Here is a 16,623-nt window from a genome sequence, read left to right as displayed (position 1 = left end):
CCTGAACATAAAGATCCTAGCCAGAGGCTCAACAATCTCTTCTGTCACCTCGTGGAGCAGCCTGGGAAATATTCTGTCAGGCCCCGGGGACTTATCCGTCCTAATGTATTTTAACAACTCCAACACCTCTTCTTCCTTAATATGCCTCATCATGTTGATCATGCCTCATCTCCAGGCTTCTTGGCCTTGAGACTGCACACTTCATTTGAAACCTCATGGAGACAGCAAAGTGCCAGATTGCTCAATCAGCCTGAAAACACATCACCAAAATGTAGATCACAGGCTCCTACACTAGCAGAACCATACTTGAAAGAAAAGAGGAATTTCAGGGCACCAAAAAGTTCAAATGCACCCCCACAGGCACCGTTACACCTGTGGGAGTGGCCGTCGTCACCATGGCAAAGAGTCCATATTAACTTTGCTGGGCCATTCATGGACTCCATGTTTCTGATTGCTGTGGATGCTCATTCGAAATGGCCGGAGGTTATACCAATGAATTCAACCACATCAGCAAAGACTACGACCGCTATGAGGACAATCTTTGCCAGAAATGGCTTACCAGAGCAAATTGTGAGTGACAACGGACCACAAATCACATCAGAAGAATTCTTATTGTTCATGAAGAAGAATGGAAACATGGCATCAGACATTACAAATCATCTCCTCATCACCCGGCAATAAATGTGTTAGCTGAAAGCTTTATCCAATCCTTCAAGAAGTCCAATAAAGCTATGGACTAGGAGGACACTTCTCTACAGCACAAGGTGGACAATTTCCTTTTTATGTATCGGAACTCTGGTCATGCGATGCTGTTCATGAGCAGGAATCTGGGATCCTGCACAGACCTCCTGAAACCAGATCTACGGAGGGAAGTACAGGATAAATAGTTCAGCCAGTTGCCAAATGAAGCAGCAAGGAGCTTCGAGATTGGACAGAAAGTTCTAGCGCATGATTACCAAGAAGACAACTAGACACCCAGTAGGATAGCTACAAGAACTAGACCACTGACGTACACAGTGAATGTTGAAGATCATACATGGAGATGTCATGTGGACCAGATACTGGATGCTCAACTGAAGAACACACCTGAGTTGAATGCATCTAACAAGACGGTCACATTATAGTCACTGGATTTACTTCTCAGTGATAATCATGTCGCTGACAACAACGTGATACCGGAAACCAAGAATGTTGTCTTAGACAAGACACCTACCAAATCTGATGCCATTCTACAGGTCCAGAGGTGCCATTCTGAAGGAAACAGAGTGTCACCCAAAAAGACTGAACCTTTAGTTATGCACTGTTATTGTGAAAGCATGGTTATTTGGAATATGGTTTATGAAAGGAAATTGAATATTTTGTACATATACAGTTTTATGGTGCATTAATCTAAAGGGGGAGGAAATGTAATGTATAGATCTTTTTCTTTCAGAGCAATGAACCCCCCCTTAGCACTACGTATTGACCTGTTGTCTGTGCATGCACTATTGTCTACACGTGCATTTTTCTCTCTCACTGCCATGGTAATACACCAGTTAAAGCCATCTCCCCCGTGCTTGCTTTTATTTAATTGATATGTAATTGTGTGCAGACACAACAGTAGTAACTGTTCCTGAACCTGCTGGTATGGGTCCTAAGGTTCCTGTACCTTCTTCCTAATTGCAGCAGTGAGAAGAGAGCATGACCTGGGTGATGCAGATCCCTGATGATGGATGCTGCTTTCCTGTGACAGCACTCCGTGTAGATATGCTCAATGATTTGGAGTGCTTTACTCATGATGGACTGGGCTGCCAGGCTGTGATGCAGCCAGTCAATATACTCTCCAGCCCACATCTATCAAAGTTTGTCAATGTTTTAGATGCCCATGCCAAATCTTTGCAAACTCCTAAGCAAGTAGAGCCATTATTGTGCTTTCTTCATAAATACACTTGCGTGCTGGGACCAGGGCAGATCTTCTGAAATGATAACACTGAGGAACTGCTAACCCTCTCCACCTGTGATGAGGACTGGTTCATGGAGCTCCAATTCCCTCCTCCTGAAATCAATAATCATCTTGCTGACATTGAGTGAGATGTTCTTGTTGTGAAATCACAGCCAGATTTTCAATCTCCCTCTATGTTCCTTTGTCACCCCCTTTGATCAACAGTGAGGGTATTTACTAGGGGATCTGATATGATCTTTATTTGCCAGGTGCTGTGGTATTCTCTATACTTACTCAAACTTGATATATTATCTCGTAGATTATGCCAAAGGATTTGGAGGCAAATATGGAGTGGAAACAGAGAAGGTGGATAAATCTGCTGTGGGATACGACTACAAGGGAGCAACTGAGAAACACGAGTCCCAGAAAGGCATGTTCATCAGGCTTCCCACTCACACACAATGGTCTCTCTTAAGAATATATGAGATTATTTCATAGGAAGATTTGTGGGTTCATCATTTGCTGAAGACTTGTCATGGCTGATCTACATTTGAGGTTAAAGGTGGGGAATTTAAAGGTGAAGTGAGGGGAACTTTTTTTTACCCAGAGTGGTAGGTGCCTGGAATAGATTACCAAGGGTAGTGGTGAAATCAGGCAACTTTGTGGATTTTAAGAGGAAGAGATTTACAGATGAATACGAGGGGATGCAGGGATATAAATGATACATGGGAGGAGTACATTTAATATAAATTAACATCAAGACTGGCACAATATCATGGAATGAATGGTCTGTCCCTGCTGATTTGTTCTATGTTATGTAAAGCTGAAGTGAGGGTCTTTTTAATGATTTTTGTACCAGCCCATTAACTTTCATGTACATCCTTACTCTTTCTGGTCCTTCATGGTTTTCAGTCCCCCAGCATTTAGAAAACAAATTCATCAATTTTTAATTTATGGCCTCACATTTCCTAATTTAAGCTACATTTGCCACAGCTTTGTCCACTCATTTGAGAGAACAATTCCTTTTTTCAACTTTCTCCTCCCACCTACTCTATTTACCTGCCACTGAGTACAGTATCATCAGGAAACTTGCATATATTGCTCTCTAGTGCTTTATCAGTCTTTTATAGATTTAATTAAAAGTTATGGGAGTAATGAATACACCAGGATATATCATAACTCACATCTATTTGATATGAATACATTATCATTAACCAATTCTTTCCTATCCCCATAAACAAATTCCTTATCCTAGCTAATAGGATTCCTTTCAGTTCCATTATTGCTAAAAGTCTCTTACTTGGAACTTTGTTGATTATATCCTTGTAGTCTATGTGAATAGCATCCATTTTTCTGCAAAATAACATACAGGTACTGGAAATCTTAAATAAAAATAGAAATGCTGGAAGTGCTGAATTGATCATATAACAATTACAGCACGGAAACAGGCCATCTCAGCCCTTCTAGTCTGTCCCGATGCTTACACTCACCTAGTCCCACTGGCCCACACTCAGCCCATAACCCTCCATTCCTTTCCTATCCATATACCTATCCAATTTTACTTTAAATGACAATACCAAACCTGCCTCTACCTCTTCTACTGGAAGCTCATTCTACACAGCTACCACTCTCTGAGTAAAGAAATTCCCCCTTGTGTTACCATTAAACTTTTGCCCCCTAACTCTCAAATCATGTCCTCTTGTTTGAATCTCTCCTACTCTCAATGGAAAAAGCCTATCCACGTCAACTCAATCTATCACCCTCATTATTTTAAATACCTCTATCAAGTCCCCCCTCAACCTTCTATGCTCCAAAGAATAAAGACCTAACTTGTTCAACCTTTCCCTGTAACTTAGGTGCTGAAACCCAGGTAACATTCTATTAAATCTTCTCTGTACTCTCTCTATTTTGTTGATATCTTTCCTATAATTCAGTGACCAGAACTGTACACAATACTCCAAATTCAGCCTTACCAATGCTTTGTACAATTTTAACATTACATCCCAACTCCTATACTCAATGCTCTGATTTATAAAGGCCAGCATACCAAAAGCTTTCTTCATCACCCTATCCACATGAGATTCCACCTTCAGGGAACTATGCACCATTATTCCTAGATCACTCTGTTCTACTGCATTCTTCAATGCCCTACCATTTACCATGTATGTCCTATTTGGATTATTCCTACCAAAATGTAGCACCTCACACTTATCAGCATTAAACTCCATCTGCCATTGTTCAGCCCACTCTTCTAACTGGCCTAAATCTCTCTGCATGCTTTGAAAACCGACTTCATTATCCACAATGCCTCCTACCTTAGTATCATCTGCATACTTACTAATCTAATTTACCACCCCATCATCCAGATCATTAATGTATATGACAAACAACATTGGATCCAATACAGATCCCTGAGGCACACCACTAGTCACCGGCCTCCAACCTGACAAACAGTTATCCACCACTACTCCCTGGCATCTCCCATCCAGCCACTGTTGAATCCATTTTACTACTTCAATATTAATACCTAACGATTGAACCTTCCGAACTAACCTTCCATGCGGAACCTTGTCAAAGGCCTTACTGAAGTCCATATAGACAACATCCACTGCTTTACCCTCATCAACTTTCCTCATAACCTCTTCAAAAAATTCAATAAGCTTTGTCAAACATGACCTTCCACGCACAAATCCATGCTATTCCTAATCAAACCCTGTCTATCCAGATAATTGTATATACCATCTCTAAGAATACTCTCCATTAATTCACCCACCACTGTCGTCAAACTGACAGGCCTATAATTGCTAGGTTTACTCTTAGAACCCTTTTTAAACAATGGAACCACATGAGCAATACGCCAATCCTCCAGCACCATCCCCTTTTCTAATGACATTTGAAATACTTCTGTCAGAGCCCCTGTTATTTCTACACCAACTTCCCTCAAGGTCCTAGGGAATATCTTGTCAGGACCCAGATATTTATCCACTTTTATATTCCTTAAAAGCGCCAGTACTTCCTCCTCTTTAATTGTCATAGTTTTCAAAACTTCCCTACTTGTTTCCCTTACCTTACACAATTCAATATCCTCCTTAGTGAATACCGCAGAAAAGCAATTGTTCAAAATCTCCCCCATCTCTTTCAGCTCCACACATAGCTGTCCACTCTGATTCTCTAAGGGGCCAATTTTATCCCTCACTATCCTTCTGCTATTAATATAACTGTAGACACCCTTTGGATTTATTTTCACCTTACTTGCCAAAGCAACCTCGTATCTTCTTTTAGCTTTTCTAATTTCTTTCTTAAGATTCTTTTTACATTCTATATATTCCTCGAGCACCTCATTTATTCCATGCTGCCTATATTTATTGTTGATCTTCCTCTTTTTCTGAACCAAGTTTCCAATATCCCTTGAAAACCATGGTGCTCTCAAACTTTTAACCTTTCCTTTCAACCTAACAGGAACATAAAGATTCTGTACCCTCAAAATTTCACCTTTAAATGACCTCCATTTCTCTATTACATCCTTCCTATAAAACAAATCATCCCAATCCACTCCTTCTAAATCCTTTCGCATCTCCTCAAAGTTAGCCTTTCTCTAATCAAAAATCTCAACCCTGGGTCCAGTCCTATCCTCCTCCATAATTATATTGAAACTAATGGTATTGTGATCACTGGACCCAAAGTGTTCCCCAACACATATGTCCGTCACCTGACCTATCTCATTCCATAACAGGAGATCCAACACTGCCCCTTCTGTAGTCGGTACCTCTATGTATTGCTGCAAAAAACTATCCTGCACACATTTTACAAACTCCAAACCATCCAGCCCTTTTACAGAATGGGCTTCCCAGTCTATGTGTGGAAAATTAAAATCTCCCACAATTACAACCTTGTGCTCACTACAAATATCTGCTATTTCCTTACAAATTTGCTCCTCCAATTCTCGCTCCCCATTAGGTGGTCTATAATACACCCCTATAAGTGTTACTACACCTTTCCCATTCTTCAATTCCACCCAAATTGTCTCCCTAGATGACCCTTCTAATCTATCCTGCCAAAGCACCGCTGTAATATTTTCTCGGACAAGCAATGCAACACCTCCTCCTCTTGCCCCTCCATTTCTATCACACCTGAAGCAACAAAATCCAGGAATATTTAGTTGCCAATCACACCCCTCCTGCATCCATGTTTCACTAATAGCTACAACATCATATTTCCAGGTATCAATCCATGCTCTAAGCTCATCCACCTTTCTTACAATGCTCCTAGCATTAAAATAGATGCATTTAAGAAACTCTCCACCTCTTCCTCTCTGTTTATCCCTAACGATGTGATCAACTTTATTATCTTTTTCTTCCTTATCCTCTACATCTTCGGTCTGAACGCTCCCCTTCTCTATCACCTGCCTATCCTCCCTCACACACTGTCTACTAGCTTTCTCTATTTGTGAACTAACCTCCTCTCCTCTAGTCTCTTCAAATTGATTCCCACCCCCCAACCATTCTATTTTAAAGTCTCCCCAGTAGCCTTAGCATATCTCCCCACCAGGATATTGGTCCCCCTAGGATTCAAGTGTAACCCGTCCTTTTTGTACAGGTCACACCTGCCCCAAAAGAGATCCCAATGATCCAGAAACTTGAATCCCTGCCCCCTGCTCCAATCCCTCAGCCACGCATTTATCCTCCACCTCATTCCATTCCTACTCTCACTGTCACGTGGCACAGGCAGTAATCCTGAGATTACTACCTTTGCGGTCATTCTTCTCAACTGCCTTCCTAACTCCCTATATTCTCCTTTCAGGACCTCTTCCCTTTTCCTACCTATGTCATTGGTACCACGACCTCTGGCTCCTCACCCTCCCACTTCAGGATATCTTGGATGCGATCAGAAACATCTCGAACCCTGGCACCTGGGAGGCAAACTACCATCCGGGTCTCCTGATCGCGTCCACAGAATCGCCTATCTGACCCCCTAACTATTGAGTCCCCTATTACGACTGCCTTCCTCTTCCTTTCCCTACCCTTCTGAGCTACAGGGCTGGACTCTGTGCTGGAGGCACGGCCACTGTTGCTTCCCCAGGTAGGCTGTTCCCCCCCCCCCCCCCAACAGTACTCAAACAAGAGTACTTATTGTTAAGGGGTACAGCCACTGGGGTACTCTCTAGTACCTGACTCTTCCCCTTCCCCCTCCTAACCGTGACCCACCTGTCTGCCTCCCGTGGTTCCGGTGTGACCACCTGCCTGTAACTCCTCTCTATCAACTCCTCACTCTCCCTGACCAGATGAATGTCATCGAGCTGCAGCTCCAGTTCCCTAACACAGTCCCTTAGGAGCTGCAGCTCGGCGCACCTGGCGCAGATGTGAACTTCCGGGAGGCTGGGAGACTCCAGGACCTCCCACATCCGACACCGAGAACAACAATCTGCCCTCACACTCATTCTTCTCCTTTCCTCAAATAACAGGAAAAACTGAAACCTAAACCTACCTTGCCTCACCCGCTTCCACCTAAGCCCGTTGAGCCCAAGCCCTTAAGTCTTCACTTTGCTCCCAGCTCACTCCATTGCCTGCAAATGACGCTGCCCACTGTATGAGGCTGTGTCCTTTTTAAATCTTCCCCACTTCACTGCCCGCCGTCACACGCCTGAGCAGTCCCGCCTCTCTTAACTCTGATGAGAATAAGAAAAATTCAAGATGGCTCCCGCTGCACTCCCATTCTGATCCTCTGACTCCCTTCTCCAAACAAAAAACATTGTTTTTCGTTTCAGCCAGCCAGCTGAAATGATCAGCTGAAGTGATCAGCCAGCATCTGTGGAAAACATTTCAGGATGAAGATTCTTTCACAAAGCTACTCCTCTTTCAGCACATTAGATAGTTCCTCTAAGAGATTTAACAAAGTTTACTCTTTCTAAGCCCATATAATTACTCTAGATCAGTACCAATATGTTCCAGTGCTTACTTTATCCTTAATAAGTATGTCATGGCTTCCTCCCAAATGACATCACTTGCAATAGACATTTATTTCTTCATTTGTCTTTCTTACCCTTAATTATATAATTATATATTTGGATTGATATTGGCAACTTTTTACTCCAAAGGTTTATGGATCAAAAGAGTCTTTTGAGAGTTATGACTAATGGAGCAACGGTACTTAGTGCAATGTACAATGTTACCCTTTGTGAGAAGTTTGTAGTGACAATAAATTTGTTTTGAGGGATGAGGATATGGGCATATTTTTATAATTCTTTGATAGTTCAGTGCCAAGTGTGTGAGATACTTGGCTTTATAAACAGGGACATTGATATAACAATTAGAAAGTAAGACTAAACCCCTTATTAATCTCCATTCAAGTCTGCGCTGGAGTATTATGAATAATTTAAGAAGGATAACAATGTCTAGAGATTAATACAAAAAGAGATTATCAGGATGATACCAAGAATGACAGATCTTCTGGGGAAACTGGAATAGGTTAGAGGAGCCTTAGAAAAGATACTCTAAATTATGGGGCAACTGTTACTTCTGGGATATGGAAGTTTAGGCACAAAAGGGACAAACATGGAAACATCAGCAAAATAAGTAGAGGAGGAATGATGAGGAAAGTCTTCATACCAAATGTTTTTTTAGATTTAAATGAGTTACCAGAAAGCTGTAGAATCTGATCCCAACAGTAAATTATCAAGAGACATGGACAGGAATAACTAACAAGGTAATAGAGAAAAATCTGGGATGTGAATACAACTCTTACAGAGTTCCAGCAGCTTATTGTGTAAGATATTCTCAGTGTTTCCCTTGGCACAGCTCTCTCTTACTCATCTGGAAAAACTGATAGCTGGGGTCTGGTGTTATACTGGTGGTGGGGAGGGGGAGGGCAGGAGGGAAGGGGATGTCTCTAGATGCTCAGATAGTCTTTGGTAGGAAGTACAGAAATATCATAAACACCTTAGAAAATAGGCTGAAATGAAGCTATATGTATTTACCTGGAGGGCATTTGGGGTGAGACTCACTCAGATTCTCCAGGACCTTGTCCTTTCTTTATTCATCTGGGGATTGTTTTTATTTTATTTATCAGGGTGGGGAAAGAGCTGTAAAACTCAGTATTTACTCACTGGATGTGTGATACTTTCTATTTACCAGGATATGTAACATTGCTGATATTTACCCAGGGTGGAAATTGTGTGACAATTTTTTTCTCCCTTAGATTATGCCAAAGGATTTGGTGGCAAATATGGAGTAGAAAAGGAGAAGGTGGATAAATCGGCTGTGGGATACGACTACAAAGGTGTGACTGAGAAACATGAGTCACAGAAAGGTATGTTCATTAAACGCATCTCTTCCCATGTGACGAGGCAGTCAATTTCACACAAGGTAATGCTTTGCAAACTTACTTCTTCTCCACCTCTCATACAGTACGGCATCTTGTAACTCCACTCCTCTTCCCCTCCATCCCATTCACTCAGGATAATAATTTGTAATCCCACTCCTCATCCCAATCTCAAACGTCATGGTATCTTATTATCCTACATATCTCAACCACATACCACTTCACCCATAAAGGATGATATCTTGTAATCCTTCTGCCTCTATCCCACTCAGGATGGATGGCATCTTGCAATCCTAACTCCCCACCCAAACTGTCCTTCATGCGCTTTTACTGGACAGTGTCTCGTCACTCATTTTTCTCATCTTCATACACGAGACAGTTCCTTACAATCCCTCTATCCCTAACCACACAAAGATATTCTTTTCTTTATGCCCATTACCCTTTGGACATTTTACACCTACATTTCTCCTGAAGGTGTTGTGGATACCTGCAAAAAAAAACATGGCCAGGACTGCAGGGAAGGTGAAATTTCTGAGTGTTCACTCTCTTGACTCAATTCCATCTGTGGTCCTCTGCAGTAAAATCATGGGAACAATGCAATTGCTTTGCAGATTATGCAAAAGGATTTGGAGGAAAATTTGGAGTTCAGAAGGGTCATCAGGATCAGGCCGCCCATGGATGGGACCACAAGGAGGAAGTGAAACTGCACGAGTCCCAGACAGGTGAGGGCCAAGTGAATGAAATGCAGACTCACTTTCAGAATAGACATTACTAGAAAGTGGGAAGAAATTGGTGTACTGGAAAGGTTTTCATCCAGGTGGGCATGTTCCCACTATCCCCTCACTCTCAACTATTCACAGACATGAGCCATTTCTCCATGATTAAGTTGTTCACTTATTGTAGGTGCATTTTTCTTGTCCTCCCAGTCCACCCAGAGGAACAGGTATCCCTAAATCAAAGCTAAAGGAGACTGAGAGGGTATCTCTCCTAAAAGATCTTAAGTTTGAGTTGTTTTTATCTTTTCCACAGCTACTATGTTCAACATAAGCCAACATTAAAACTCTTTTTCAAGACTCCATTAGGTTTTCTGTTTTCTGTTCAGTATTTATCAATTGCTCTGCCTTTTTAAATCTTGCTTATATCTTCTCCTGTGTTAGACACAGTTGGAAACAGGCCCTTTGGATCACCGTGTCTGTGCTGCACACACCTCCACACTTACCTGCAACGTTCTGTGCTTCACACTGTTGTGTCCGCACCATCCTCACATTGTCCATTGCACATCCAATCACATGCTCTCACTGCAGCTACTTCCTTTGGCACTTTTCTTGGTTTCTTGCTCCTTCGCACTGTCCCTCTTTTCACTCTACATGGTCCACTAGGTCATCATCCTTTCAGTTCTACACTCCCTGCCTTCTCATTTTCATGCTGTTTATGCTTCACACTGCCTTCTTCATTTGGTTCTTCATTTATCCACCTTCTTCCTTTAAGATCTGTTATGTTTTGTAACTCCAAAACATAGTGAGGTCATTCAGGTACATTTACATATAACTCCTAAAGAATTATTTAAGCAAGCAAAGAACACTTAATCAAGCAATATATTTACAATATTACACAAATGTTACTGAAATATTAAGTGTACAACAAGACCCACAGCCAGTTCCTAACAGGTCCATTTGCACCCTATCATGCCTTATCCCTTTCAGGTCTGCCTGAGACCCAAGCAGTGAGGTCTGGGCCCAATTTGTCAGAACCTCCCAAGATCATCCCACTCTCTCTTAGCTTCTCCCAGCTGCCTGTTCCTTCTGTACCCTTGGAGGTCACTGTTATTTTGCTCAGCCTTCAATGTCAGCTGGTTCATGCTCCCTGCTCCTTGCTCACTGGAGCACAGACACATTGCTTTGCTCCTTCTCACATTATCCAGCCCAGTCCCAGTCATAAGTTCTCCTACACCTTTCCTGGTTTGTTGCCTCTTCACTTTGCCTCTTTCTGCTAGGTTATTATCCTTTCATGTCTACATCCACCCTATCTTTTCCTTGTCACTTCCGCTCATGCACCAGCGTGCTGTTGCCTGTTCAGGTCTACATCCACTCTGTCCTTTCCTTATTTTTCTGCTTTCATTTCTGCCTGTGCACCATCCTGCCTTCACTTGTTCAGGTTTATGTCCAAACTCTTTCAGGCTCCTTTTTGTTCCACCTTAACTTCTCCCTTTCATGCCCACATTCACCCTGCCTTCTCACTAAGTTTTGTCTGAGCTTCCATCCTCCCTGGAGCCCTGTTTCATCACCCTGTTCTTCTTCACAATATCCGGCACACTCCGGGTCATCCAATCTCTCAGCCACTGGCTCCTGTGGCACTTTGCTTGGTTTATTGCCAACTGTGCTTCTCTGTTCACTCTATACAGTTCACATGGCTATTATCCTTTTAAATCCACAGCCACACTGCCTTCTCCTTTTCAGTGTGCTCTCTGTAGTTCAAGGAATAAGCAAATTATCTTCACTGCAGCCAGACCTGGCATTATATAGGTTGAACATAACATGTAACTTCAAAATTCTATCCTTTCAGAAACAAATCATTATTTTAATCAATATTTCTAATTGTTATGCTAACATAATCCCATGTTTAATTATTTAATTGATCTTTTAAATCCCTTTTTGGTTGGTGGGGTGAAGATACATCTCTACCAAAGGAGGTGTAAGGCACTCCATCCCTCTGCTAGCCTGCAGGTCTCCCTTGGGCAAGGTGTAGCACCTGCTTAGCTCCCTGATCAGAGTCATGTGAAGCCATGGAAGCAGGTGGTGGATGGTTGTAAGAGCAGTCCATGCGTATCCCAAGAACTGGTTATGTGACCACTGACGCCAGGCAGACAATCTCTGAAAAATATTGATAATGGCTAGGGTCACTTGTCTTGTAAAGACACAGCCCAGAAGAAGGTGATGGCAACCACTTCTGCAGAAAAATTTGCCTAGAACAATCATGGTCATAGGAAGACCAGGATCATCGTATAATACAACATGGCACCAAATGAATGAACAAACGAGATCCCTTTACTTTTCTATCAGCCTATTTTTTCATTTTCAGTGGTGTTTATGATATTTCTATTTGTCCTATGAAATAGTATCACAACATCTGAAGACACCTCCTCCCCCCTCCACTTCCTATTCCTCCTCAATCCTCCCATACATCCCCTGATGCCAACCAACAGGCATTTTTCCAGGATCAGTCCACCCACCCAGTGTCAGCTTGTGCTCCACCCTAACTTCTCCCTATACTCACTTGCCGTCTCCCTTTAAGTTCTGCCTGAGTTCCCCCCACCCCCAGTGTACTGTTTCACCACTCTGCACCTCCTCACACAACTGGCCCACTCCCAGTCACCCAATCTACAAAAATCTAAGTATGTGACGTCTGCATCAAAAGTTTCCATATTGTTCATATCAGAACATTACAGTGACTTGACTGTGGTTTCCTATTGTTAGTATTTTCACTTTTGTACAGTGGTCCACTTTTTGTCACAAGATCACAAGACAAAGGAGCAGAAGTAGGCCATTCAGCCCATCGAGTCTGCTCTGCCACTCCACCATGAGCTAAACTATTCTCCATCTAGTTCCAATTTCTGGCTTTTTCCCCATATCCCTTGATACCCTGACTAATTCGATACCTATCAATCTCCTCCTTAAACACCCTCAATGATCAGGCCTCCACAGCTGCATGTGGCAACGAATTCCATAAATCCACGACCCTCTGGCTAAAAAAATTCTCCTCATCTCTGTTTTAAATGGGAACCCTCTAATTCTAAGACTATGGCCTCTTACAAGAATTCTAAGACTGTGGCCTCTTACAAGAATTCTAAGACTGTGTCCACTGGTCTTCTGACATTATCTACTTCATTGTGAATAGATTCAGTTAATGGATTGTATGGTGAGATAGAGTGGAATATGATTGAGCATGAATGTCCTTAGAGAGAGAGTTGCTAATCATGATACACTGCAGAATGAACACACAGTAGCTCATCAGAATTTAATATACTTTTTTGTTGAACAAGCCTGAGGGGCTGAATGGCCTACTCGGCTTTAAATTTTCCTGTACTTACTTTTTGTTGCCTGATGAAGTCACTTTGGTTAAATTATCTGGTTCTTTGTCAGAAGATTTTGCTCGTGGTGACTAGCATGTACCAGAGAGAAACTGAATCCAGTTTGGATACATTTCATCATGACAGTCAAGAAACTCACTACTTCTTGCATAAGATATTAGAGTATTAATAATGATAGTAGAACTGTATCTAGGGGAGGAAAATGGAAGTGTTTTCAAAAATTCAGCTTGGTGCTGTTTAAGTGATGAAGCCATTCTGCTAACTGATTTGTTTTTTCTTGCTCCTGATCAAAGGTGTATACATGGCAATGTAACACTATTCTTCATCTGCCTTCTATCCACCTTCCTTTTACAGATTATGCAAAGGGCTTTGGAGGGCGATATGGGGTGCAGCAGGACCGGATGGACAAGGTAAGTCTTTAAACTCTACGACGGATTTCAACTCTGTAGCAAGGCAGAGAACAGTGGCAGATTTGTGCAATACTTCCTCTCCTTCCTAGCACTGTGAACTTTATCCTTACGTCCCAGTGTGCTTAATTAATGCTTAATAAAACAATCGTGAACCAACAAGTTTTGTGGCACCTGGTCAAAGGCTTTCTGAAAGTCCAAATATCCAACATCCACTGCATTCCCTTTATCTATCCTATGTGTAACCTCCTCAAAGAATTCCAACACATTCATTAGGCAAGATTTTCCCTTCAAAAAAAACAATGCTGACTTAGTCCTATCTTGTCCTGTGTCACCAAGTACTCCATAACCTCATCCTTAACAATTGAATCCAACATTGCCCCAACCACTGAGGTCAAGCTAACTGGACTATAATTTCCTTTCTGCTGCTTTCCTCCTTTCTTAAAGAGTGGAGTAGCATTTGCAATTTTCCAGTCCTCCGGAACCATGCCAGAATCCAATGATTCTTGAAGGATCATTACAAATGCCTCCACAGTCTCTACCACTACCTCTATCAGAACCCCAGGGTGCAGTTCATCTGGCCTGGATAACATGTACTTTTAGGTCTTTCAGTTTTTTGACCACCTTCTTCCTTGTAATAGCAACTGCATTCACTTCTCTTCCCTCACACCCTTCAATACCTGGCACACTGCTAGTGTCTTTCACAGTGAAGACTGATGCAAAATACTCACTTAGTTCATCTGCCATCTCCTTGTCTCCTGTTATTACTTCTCCCACCTCATTTTCTAGTGGTCCTATATACATTCTCAGTTCTCTTTTATTTTTTTATATACATGAAAAACATTTTTCTATTCACCTTGATATTGTTTGCTAGCTTGCTTTAATATTTCATCTTTTTCCTCCTAGTGATTCTTTTAGTTGTTTTCTGTAGGTTTTTTAAAACTTACCAACCCTTGATCTTCCTGCTAATTTTTGCTTTGATGTATGCCCTCTCTTTTTGCTTTTACATTAGCTTTGACTTCCCTTGTCAGCTACAGTTGTTCTATTTTGCTATTTGAGTATTTCTTCAATTTTGGAATACATCTATCCTGCACCTTCCTCATTTTTCACAGAATCTCAAGATATTGCTGCTCTGCTGTCATCCCCGCCAGCATCTGCTTCCAATTTACTTTGGCCAACTCCTCTCTCATACCACTGTAATTTCCTTTACTCCACTGAAGTACTACTACATCAGACTTTACTTTCTCCCTCTCAAATTTCAAGTAGAACTCAATCATACTGTGATCATTGCCTAAGGGTTCTTTTATGTTAAACTCCCTAATTGCCTTGGGTTCATTACACAACACCCAATCCACTATAGCTGATCCTTTAGTATGCTCAATGGCAAACTGCTCTAAAAAGCCATCTTGTTGGCTTTCAACAAATTCACTCTCTTGAGATCCATTACTATCCTGATTTTCCCATTCAATCTGCATGTTAAAATCTGCCATGACTACCATAACATTGCCCTTTTGACTCACCTTTTCTATTTCCTGTTGTAATCTGTAGTTCATATCCCAGCTACTGTTTGGAGGCCTGTATCTAACTGCCATCAAGGTCCTTTCACTCTTACAGTTTTTTAACTCAACCCACAAGGATTCAACATCTTCTGACCCTATGTCACATCCTTCTAAAGATTTGATACCATTCTTTACCAGCAAAGCCTTGCCACCCCATCTGCCTACCTTCCTATCCCTCCGACACAAAGGTTCAAAGGTACAATTCAATGTCAGAGAAATGTATACAATATACATCCTGAAATGCTTTTTCTTCACAACCATCCATGAAAACAGAGGAGTGCCCCAAAGAAAGAACAACAGTTAAATGTTAGAACCCCAAAGCACCCCCTAGCTCCCCCCTCCCGCGTGTAAGCGGCAGCAAGCAACAATCCCCCCTCCCCCACTGGCAAAATGAGGCATTGGCACCGCCACCAAGCACTCAAGCATGAGCAAAGCAATAGCAAAGATACAGACTTGCAGTTACCCCGAAGACTTCGCATTTCACCCGGTATTCGACATACCACAGGCTCTCTCTCCCCCTAATAAGGGAGAAAGAGGTATCTCCGTTTTCCCAGCGAGATGGGAGACATAACAAATAACTCGCTGGTTTACAATGTTTAAAGTCCGCTATGTCATTTTTTTCAGCTCTGTACCTGAAGGTCGCAAAGATCCCAGGTCTCCAGGCACACAGCAGATATCCTGACCCTCCCATGACACATGAGCCTCCTGTCATGACACCGACCCTCAATCCGCCCGTCTCCAGAGTCCTGAGATCCTAGGCTTCTGAATTCGAGCCAGTCTCTTAGGCTGAGCCTTTGGTGTGCCGAACATCGGCCGGTTATGGAACCCTGAGAGCGGGTCACATTCCCACAAAGAACCATAGTCAGTGTGTAACTCCAGATCAGGGTAATCAAAAGAGCCCTGAAAGGGAAAAATAGAGATATTAAAGATGGAAGTAGAGCTGTTTCCAAAGATGCAAGCAAAGGAGTCGCCTTTAGGCACCATTGACCCTCCTAAGCTCCGCCTTCTTGGACATTCAGCTCCCAACTGCAACCATCCTTCAGCCAACATTTATTGATGGCCACAACAATCTGTAGAAGTACAACTAGATCATCCACCTTCTTTCTTGTACTCCATGCACTGAGATATAACACTTCGAGTACAGTTTTTGCTGTACTTTTTGATTCTGCATCTGTAACGCACTGAATTTCACCCTGCTGGCTGCAATTTTGTCCTATCATCTGCCTGCCTTTCTTGACAGTCTGACTACATGCAACCTTTGCTTTTTTACCATCTACCCTATCCTAAGTCCCTTCACTCTAGTTCCTACCCCCTGCCAAATTAGTTTAAACC

At 42.2% G+C, this 16,623-nt stretch overlaps 1 protein-coding gene across 4 annotated transcripts in view; it reads left to right on the top strand.

Moving 5' to 3' along the window:
- LOC140738900 (src substrate cortactin-like) overlaps nucleotides 1-16,623 on the top strand; it is a 100,161-nt gene that overhangs the window by 64,130 nt on the left and 19,408 nt on the right. For all 4 annotated transcript variants that reach the window (XM_073066902.1, XM_073066903.1, XM_073066904.1 and 1 more), the window contains exons 7-10: nucleotides 2,241-2,351; nucleotides 9,116-9,226; nucleotides 9,850-9,960; nucleotides 13,680-13,735. In XM_073066902.1, the coding sequence (XP_072923003.1) occupies nucleotides 2,241-2,351; nucleotides 9,116-9,226; nucleotides 9,850-9,960; nucleotides 13,680-13,735 (389 nt within the window). The remainder of the gene's footprint in view (nucleotides 1-2,240; nucleotides 2,352-9,115; nucleotides 9,227-9,849; nucleotides 9,961-13,679; nucleotides 13,736-16,623) is intronic.

The sequence above is a fragment of the Hemitrygon akajei genome, chromosome 14 (genome assembly GCF_048418815.1).
Source record: "Hemitrygon akajei chromosome 14, sHemAka1.3, whole genome shotgun sequence".
Lineage (NCBI taxonomy): Eukaryota > Metazoa > Chordata > Chondrichthyes > Myliobatiformes > Dasyatidae > Hemitrygon > Hemitrygon akajei.
Note: the sequence above shows the minus strand (reverse complement) of the source record. Positions and strands in the feature narration are given on the sequence as shown.